The 9,436-nt window shown below is 39.9% G+C and overlaps 1 protein-coding gene across 1 annotated transcript; it reads right to left on the reverse strand.

The window, feature by feature from the left end:
• Positions 1-1,429: 1,429 nt before the first annotated feature.
• Positions 1,430-9,217, reverse strand: BTF3 (basic transcription factor 3). Its single transcript, XM_054397456.1, has 6 exons — positions 9,107-9,217; positions 8,703-8,771; positions 5,299-5,412; positions 4,945-5,146; positions 2,397-2,453; positions 1,430-1,790 (listed from the first exon to the last, which is right to left on the reverse strand). The coding sequence occupies exons 2-6, from the start codon at positions 8,769-8,771 to the stop codon at positions 1,744-1,746; spliced, it is 489 nt and encodes a 162-aa protein (XP_054253431.1). The 5' UTR covers positions 9,107-9,217; the 3' UTR covers positions 1,430-1,743.
• Between the last annotated feature and the right edge of the window lie 219 nt (positions 9,218-9,436).

The following is a 9,436-nucleotide window of genomic DNA, read 5'->3' on the forward strand; positions in this document are numbered from 1 at the left end:
AGGGAAAAGGTTAACACTGTATAGATCGCGTAAACAAGACAGTCACTTCATGAGACAGAATCCAATATGAAACACTTCCTAAGCAAGAGCTACAGTGGCTTAAAGGATGTATTTCTGAGGATATTTGAATCCCAGAATAGGCAACACATTTGACAGGTCACAGGAAGAGTGGGAAATGATAAACAAGTCTGTAGAACTTGGGATTTACCTTTTAAAGGGCAGTTAGCTTAAAGCCACCATTTCAAAACTCAGACATGCATAGTTCCTTGAAAGTTTTGCATCTTACTGCCACAATTCAATGAATGTACTTTTAAAACTAATGCTAAGTGTAATTTACTGATGAAGTACCTGCAAACTGAGACAAGTAACCTTAAATTGTTACTCTTCAGTTCTTGCACCTGACTTCAGCCATGTCATGTTCTCATCAGACTGCTGTTGTACTTCAAGCCATTGGGCTTGAACAAGTTCCTCCACTGTTTCCCAACAGCAATGACTTACACCAAGAGAAACACACTTGGCAGGTCAGACACTGCCCCACCTTTTCCCAGGCACAAGGAGAACTTTAGGGTGATCGCAATTTTACCCTAAATTTTATCATGCATGGATCAGTACAAACTTGCACTTCAAGAAGCATTTGTTCTAAAGACAACCTTAGAAGGCTGACTAACACCAAAGACTCATAAACATGAAATTTAGCCACTACCCCTGGAAGCTCCAGCAATGAAAACACTAGACTGGAATTGAAGTATTCCCTGTGCCCAAAAAAAAAAAAAAAAAAAAAAAAAAGGCAAGTGCTTTTTTTTCCTCTGGAACACAGAAAAGCAGTAACATGTGCCTGAAACATCCACATATAATTATTTGTTAATAGATCTGAAGATGCTAAATAGACTTAATTAAAAGCCATTATGAATTCCATGAAGGCTTTTTACCCCTCCTGTATTTCTTCTCCCACATAATTGAGATTTTCAGGTAAATAAAGTTAAAATACTGGGAAAGTATTATTTAACTCGTTAGATAGTTACACCCTGGAAACACATACTAAACACTTCTGAAGATAAAAGTAACATTATTGTCTAGTTCTCCCAAGATGCCAACAGCTTGGCACTGTTCAAGGCCAAGTAAAGTTCTCTCTCAGATTGCCCATTTTATATTAAACTACCACTAATTGTTTCTAAAGTACAAATCTATTTTTAAATTCACTAGCTTACAAACTAACTTAAGAGCATATGTAGCTCTGCAAACAATGGGAATTCACCATTTAAGTCCAAAATGCTCCATTACACACAGAAAAAAAAAATTTAGAAGAGTTTTTTTAACACATCCAAAGGAAGACATTCTGCAGGAATGCAAGACCTTTCATGGTTATTAATGGTTATTTTCATTTTTTTCCCTGCTTTTCTGACAAGAAGCCACACCAGAAAGTTTCTCTTATATTTTTATTGTATGTCAAAGTTCATTAAAGATGAGGTTTTGCTTGTATACGAGTTACTAAAAAATTGTGCCTAGGCAGAGATTTGTTAGCAATGTGACTTATTTCAAAGCAGAGATTTGTTCAATCAGGCCACAATATAGTATTGTGTATGAGCAGTAACTAACCAGCTGCAGGTTCAAGGATTTTCCAAGTATCACAAATCTTGATATCTCATAAGGAAATAAGAACAAAATCAAAGGAGTCACAATATAAAATAGCAACTCCAAGCTGCTTTTTCAAGTTTAAACTTTATTCTCAAGGTTACACTTAGTTCAATTTGCCTCATTCTTTGAAGCTTCATCAAAGTTTTCAACCAGATCTAGAAAAAGAAGAATGTTGAAATTGAAGTATAACACATTTCCACTTTGACATTTTTCTTTTTTCAAAGTTCTACTTCACAACAAATGTTTACAACACAAGTAACTTACAGCTTCTAAAATACAGACCAAATAACTTCTAAGAGCCTTATAGTTCATTCTCCTCGCTCAACCAAGTCAGCTTTGGACAGCTCATTATAAAGCACAACTCTGCAAGCACTTAACTTTATTTACTATACCCACAATCAGGCAAAATAATACCAAGAAGATAATTTCTTCCCACCCTTCTCACGGATACTAAGTATTACCTTAGCCATAGCTATTACTCCTACACAGGACAAAAATGCTAGCCCAAACCAGTAAGCTATTACAGAATCATAGAATGGTCCAGGCCAGAAGGGACCTCCAAAGGTTATCTAGTCTGACCTCCCCACAGTCAGCAGGGACACCCTCAACTAGATCAGGTTGCCCAGGGCCTCATCTGCCCTCAGAAATTTTGTGACAGCAAGTGACTAGCCAATACCCTTACCATCCCTGTCCCAATCACACTACATGCTATCTCTTGGCAAAATTCACTTCCTTTTCCCCCACTGAATTCATTTTCTTACCTGGAACTTCATCATCATCATCTTCACCAGTAGCAAGTGGAGCTTTTCCATCCACAGCTGCAAGAGGCAAGCAATTTAAAAGCATCAGTCAAGCTCACCATAGACACGCTGATTAGTTGCTTAGTGTTTCTTGAAAGCATCATCAAGGATTCTGAGCTAAACTGTTATACTTCATCCAGTTCTCCCTATTGAGTAAGAATCTCCACCTAACCCAGGAAGCTCACATTCCCTTTGTTACTGATAATGCTCAAACAGCCCCAGTGGGGAGATGAGAAGATACATACTATAAGTACATGCTGCCAGCTTACTAGACAACTTGTATCTAGGTGAACAGAGTGTCTTGCATGTTAACAACTTTCATTTACAAGTACAGAGATTGTTTTTACCAATTTGTTTTAAAAGCGGCTTGGTTTATTGACTATTTCACGTTTCTCAGGTTTTAAGTATTTTACATCATTAAGTTTTAAGGAAAAGAAAGAATGTTATCGTCCTAGTCCTTCAAGGAAAATAAGGTGTACTTGTGCAGACAGATACATATGACTAGAGACACTCAAAAGATATTGTTGCCTGGAAAAGTCACAGAAATATGAAAATGGATGCACAATTTTACACTTAGGAGGTTGAAATAACCGCGTGGTCTAACCCAAATTCCTGCTAACTCAGTAACTTCTTAAACATTCCCATCGTATTAGCCAGAGTGAATCAGACTTAATCATGCCCACTGTAGCAACCAAGGAATATCTGATGAACTGCAGCAGGATAATGCTAATATGTATCTCAGGCCCCTGCGTGTCTGTGCCACTAATTTTAACTGGTATTTTTAGTTGTATTACCAGGCCTCTTATACTCTGTCACCTGTGTTTTATCCTAATTAATCCTCCTCAGTTAAAGAAAAGTGTGAGGAAAAAGATGGGTTCATACTTGACTTGTACACTGACTTCTAAAGAACCAAAACCCATGAATGCATAAACTTTACTCTGAAAAGAGACAAGGACAAGGTCACTGCTAACCCCTCTTTGGTTTTCCACAGCAAAAAGCTGCTAGAGTTTATGTGCATATTAGTGTCAAATACATTTTAGAAGCAAACCATGTTGTTTCCTCCTAAACTGCTTCCATTCTCTCTCATCCCCAATACCAGACTAAGCTTACTTCAGCACCTGGAAAAGCAATCATCACAGACACTTCACTCTTCAATGTCAGAATTACAAATCTAGCAGACAATGCTGAATGGAAAGGTCTGTGCAACTACTCTGGCATCCACCCAAAGTGGAAAAGAATAGCCATTTATGATGTCATACAAAGCCAATACTTTAAACATGTTCCCCTAATATTAAAACTGCACAATTTATCTTATCCAGAATATATTCACCTTGTTTGGAGAAAAGAGATCTTCAGGGACCATTTTAAACCCCCCCCCCTTTTTTTTTTTCCTTTTTTCCCTATCAAGCCATACTACTACCACAGCAAAGCCAACAGGTGACACCAGGAAGGACATGAGCTCCATGGGGAAAACAGCCATTTATTTCATCTCCTGAAGATTACTTCTATCAAATTTTTTTCATTGATAATTGACAGGAGGGAAGTATCACCAACTTCAGGAATGGAAATAAAGGCTGTCTTATTGGCAGCAAAGCACAGGAAGAAAAAACAAAAGTAACATTGAAGTTCAGAACTACTAGAAACTGGACGCAATTATATTCTTCTCCTATGTTCTCTAGGATGTTCCACACCTTGGAAGGAATGGGCTTATGATTTTTTAGAGAAGCAGGAAGATCATATGTGCAGGATATGAGGAGTCACTGTTCCAGCGTCAGAAAGCCTGTAATTCACTAATTGTCCCCCTGCATTGGCAGCACCTTTTCCAAATACCACATACTTACATTCTTTCTCTACCTTTCCCACACAGTTTTAGGAAGAATAAACATTCATGTTTTTCTACTAACTTAAGGATGGAAGTTTGTGTATCTAGCTTAACACTGATGCCAGTCCTACTCACCACACTATTCTACAAAAGCTGCGATGAATATATTTCCTTACAAATATTGTGCAATTTCCTCCTTACCATCAAAAAGCCCATGCAAAGAAACAGCTTCATCATACCTGAAGCATCAAATTCAGTTGCAAGGCAGCTGTCCTCAAATTCCTTTCCCCGTTACTAATATTTTCATTCAAAGTGTCACAACAGATATACAGAAAGTTTCTTTTTTTAAAACTTAACTCTTCCACAGTAACTACTCTACTTAGATTTAATGACAAGCTATGTCAAAATATGGTGGCCACACAAAGAAGTTAACTACCACAAAATGAAGTTTGGCTTCAGCTTTCCTGTCCTAGACCAGCTGGCAAGATATGCTAACAGGTGCCTCTGCTTCATTTGATTATACTCGTCACTGCATCTGAGCTACAAATAAGATCTAAGAGTTCAACTTTGTTATGAGCATTTTATAATATGCTTGCAGACAGCACAAGCGCACTGAATTTCACTACTGCTATACAAATAACCTTCATGGCAGCTGCCAGAGTGAAACACATTCAAGCTTCAACTTACATTGCTTGGGAAGGGCTTCTGCCAGTCTCCTCAGGCTGGTCAAACTGTCAGCTCCGAGCTGGTTTAAGATGCTAGGAAGCATTTCTGTCAGCTGCTTTGTTTCAGCATGACCAGTAATAGTGAAAGTATTAGCAGCCAGAGATGCTTGAACTTTAGGGTTATTGAAGTGAATGACTGTTCCTTGGTTAGTAAACATGTTTACCTGCAAGAAAAAAAAAAAATCCACTATCTGAAGCCCGGTAAAGGCCTACTCATAATTTACAGACAAGTTTAGAATGTTACCTACCAGGAAATTGATTTTGATATTTTCTATTTCTATACAGAAAATTATTTTTTTCCCTTTAAAGCAGTTACCTCTTCAATTCCAGAAATATTGTTGACTCCCAGTTTCTTCAACGAAAACTGAAGTTTCTTGTCATCTGCTGTAGCTGTTCTGTGGACAACCTTCTTCTTTCTGCGGGCAGTACCCTTAAAAAAATCCATGTTTACAAATTAACACTGCACTAGGTCTTCACAAACTCTGATCTTGAGGGCTGCATTACTGATCAGCAGCCATCTACAAATCATTCTATTTCTGTGTTACAGCGCACACAACCCAACCCTTCCAACTGCACTGTAGCTATCTTTCCTTTGCTATAAAGCAAGCTTTACATGTCTCTGAGAAGTGAGATGGCTTAGGAAGCAATACAACAGAGAACACTTATTCCACAGTTCTTAAAGAGATTCTGGACCATCTCAGAAAATAAAATATGCAAGCTTACCCTTGTCTGTTATTGTAAGCACAAAACCAAGGAGTAAGTACAGTCAGGTAATTTCTGAACCTTAAGTATTTTTCCCTATGTTGTCTTCCTTAAATTGTAGCCAGATTTTGCTAGCAGTCAGAGGTCACCAAATCATAGGACACATATCATTAAAAAATTACTATCAGAAAACACAAAATCCTCCCATTTTTTCATTCCAAAGAGACATCTCCCATCTGGAGTTAAACAGTTGAAGAACACCTATTTTCCAAAAATATTTTATAAATATGTTCTAAAATAATACTTTTACATAGTATTCCAGACCACCCGTTTAGAGAGCAAAAATGCAAAAGTTAAGTTCCCCTTGCATATGCAGAGCTCTAGATTTCTCCAGGGTAATTACTGTCCCATATTATAAGATATTTATACCCACGGAAAAGCAGAAAGTATCATGCTATGCTTCTTTTCACAATTATAAGAATTTGGTAAAATATAACACAAGATGTACAGTACAGTACAGCTCCTTTTTGACACAGTGTAACTACTAAGGACTAACCTAAATCCTCCTACCCCAGCTGCCCATCTGCTACATGTTATCAGCAAGACAATATGTTGCTGCCTGGTGGTATGAATAGCTGGAACTTTGAGTTAACTGATAGAAATTAACAAACTGGATGGACATTAACGTCTCTCACATAATCCAGTTACAAACAATTGTTGGAGAATGGCTTGAATCTAAGGGACATGGTTCTATGGAACAACTGTTTGAGCAAAATGTGTAGGCCGTACTCCATCTTGTTGCTTATTGCTCACAGATAGCTTTTAGGCTGATGTGTTGCAGCTGTGTTATCGAACTACAGGACGTGCCAAGGTTACTATGGCCTTGTGGTTGTCCTTGCAGCTGTGTTTAACAGGATGAAAATAAGTACCTAATGAGAGAGAAGTTTGTGGAACTGCACGTAGGATTAATTGCAAGTAGGCGTGACATCATAATCGAGCTTTTTACCTTAAACCAATTAAATGACACTTGGTATATTCAATTAAGGTGTACCAATAGAATTATGCCACCTGTGCATATTTAGCCAAAGATGCTATATAAGCTGTGCTTTTGAACAATAAAGTTCAGACTTGCTTATCAATCATATTGATTGTGCGGGTCTTCCCTCGCCGCGGGTTCTCCCTGACAAGTTCCTGACAAGCAAGTTCCCCAACAAACAATGAGGAATGTTAATGACAATCCACTTGTAAGACTACAGCTCAAAATTTTAGTAATCTATCTAGAAAGCTTGATACTCATTCCCTGCTACATGCACAAGCAATTTGAAAACTAGAAAAGTAACAGAAACAGTTTTACTTTACTACCTTGAATAACAAGGAATTGAGCCACAATAAAGCACACTAAATCTCTCTGGATAACTTTTCTCAATAAATTTTATAAAATTATGCCTTGGATCAACGGCTATGTAGGAACACGTATCTCCTTTTTACCCATACTAAACATATCAAACTTCAGACAAACTGATTTAATTTAAACGAAGAGCTGCTGCTTTCATCTCCACAGATTTAAGCTTCTAAAGACTACATGTTTTTACTACACGAATTCTATCTTGATCATGCAAGGACATGCTGGTCACGCTGCCCTACCTCTATAATAAAGGAGTAAGTACAGAAGGCCACCACTGGAATACTGCAGACTTCTCTGCTACTCCTCTAAGATTTTGAGTAAGAGCCACAACATTTAGGTTTAGCTATAATCACCATAAAAATCTCAAATTTCACATAAAGTACTACAACAGCCCTCCACCTAAACATCATATTTAGCTTATTTCTAAGATCTGCAGCATTGCAAGATCATGAAAATCTTCCAGCAAAGGCTTCGTGCAACCTATTATCACAAGAATTAACTCTTCCCCTTTGCCTCCTCCACACTCATCTCAATTTATATGGTGACAATGGCATAGGGAATCTCAGTAATGAAACAACTTAAAAAAATGTTCAGGAATGGAAAGCATTTCACAGACCAATTTTAAAACTGAATGACAGCACCACCAGCATATTCTAAGCTTTGTTTAATACCCCTGAAAGACCTATACTGAGCAGACAGCTGTAAGAACTGTAACATGAAGGCATGTTCATACATGACAAATATTAAAAGCCTCTCACAGTCAATAAACACATGCTTGAAGCATGCACACAATCATCAATACAGCAGTTCTCTGCTTAAACAGCAATTTATACAAAGAATACACAAAATTACCAAGGTATGTAATTACTTCACTAACCATCCTAAATCTTGAGCTAAAAGGGTAAAAAACCAACACAAGAATGAACATTCCTGGAAACTCTGCCAACTAAAGCTCTGTTGAATACTTTGTATTGTAAAATATTGTGCATACACTTCCTTGGGCATAAAAAAATTAACTGCTGATTATTGCATTTAAAATGACACCGTAAATATTTCTTACCACATGACTCTACTAAATATATTTATTTTCAGATATTAAGTAATCAATCATACAGCTACATATATTCAAATATCATGGCAAAAAAAACCATAACAAGTCTTCTGAGCATTTCAGCCAAAAATACAAGGCTATTACAAGTACAGAAATTCCAGTTTTGTCCAGAAAGACAAGAAACAGCCCTGGGCATCTTGAACATTTCTGACAGGAGTTTGAACTATTATCTGTTAATAAAACTGTATCTGAGCACACTTGCTCTAAGGTCTACTCATTTGAAATTCCACGTGCCTTCTAAAACAGCGCATACAAGAATATAGGCTGCAAGCCTTATGTAACATATTGTTACAAAGAGAAAAAGGCTTAAGATTCAGTTATTACTGCCTCGGAACTGACTCTAGCGATCCCTGCAGCACCATGGCTTCTTCTGAGGCCAGTCAAATCAATCTGACAGTACCTAACGCTGTGTCCCACCCCGGTTTTCGAACTCCCCGTGCCAGGTCTAGTGTGTGTGTAGGGAGACTCCGTCCCAGGGGCAGGATGGGGAGGCGGCTCCTACCTTGCCACCGATGCGCACTTGAGCTTGCAGCTTGGCGAGCTTTTCTTGGTTCATGATTGTCTCTTTCATCTGCGGAAGCAAAAAGATCGCCCGTGGAAAGCGAGTAAGTAAGCGTCCGATGAGGGACCTAGCAGTATGGCAGACAGGGGCCAGGGGCTCCGCAGCCCCCCCTCATCACACCCCGCTTCCCAGCAGGAGGGCACCCCAACTCCGACACAGGGACGGAAAGAGGCCTGCTCACGCGCAACGCTACTGATGCGAGGTGAGGCTCCCCTCAGGCCCGGCCCGTGCTCGCCTTACTTCCCTTGCCCCAAACCAGCACCACCACGACCGCCGCCCATTGATCCACAACCCTCGGACGTGCAACAGCCCCTCCGGCCACCCCACGCCGCCTCGTCTTGTACCTTCCCGGGATAGGAGCGGTGACACCAGAGCAAGAGGAAGGAAGAAAGATGCGGGCCAGGCGCAGCACCCGGCACGGCACGCGGAGTTAAGCGAGATGGCGGCCGGAAAGAACACACCGCTCGCCAGAGAGCGCATGCGCCGTCTCCGGGACCAGCACGGGGAGGGGTCTGCGCAGAAGGGGGCGGGGCGGAGCTTCCGCAGAGCGGGGCGGGGCGCTCTGGAGAGAGAGTCAGGGCTGCAGGGCGGGGCGCGAGGAGAGGATGTCACGTCGCTTGCTCAGTGAGGCTGTGCCGGGGTGTGAGGTGGGCCTGCGAGTCACCAGCTGCCTT

This window comes from Indicator indicator, chromosome Z, assembly GCF_027791375.1.
Source record: "Indicator indicator isolate 239-I01 chromosome Z, UM_Iind_1.1, whole genome shotgun sequence".
Classification (NCBI taxonomy): domain Eukaryota; kingdom Metazoa; phylum Chordata; class Aves; order Piciformes; family Indicatoridae; genus Indicator; species Indicator indicator.

What these genes read in the sequence shown, in the direction of transcription:
- BTF3 (XM_054397456.1), bottom strand. Translation starts at nt 8,771, where the DNA reads ATGAAAGAGACAATCATGAACCAAGAAAAGCTCGCCAAGCTGCAAGCT. An exon ending in AGAAGCCCTTCCCAAGCAAT is followed by an intron (nt 2,454 to 4,944) that starts GTAAGTTGAAGC and finishes TGCCTCTTGCAG; the next exon opens with CTGTGGATGGAAAAGCTCCA. An exon ending in TGATGATGATGAAGTTCCAG is followed by an intron (nt 1,791 to 2,396) that starts GTAAGAAAATGA and finishes TTCTTTTTCTAG; the next exon opens with ATCTGGTTGAAAACTTTGAT.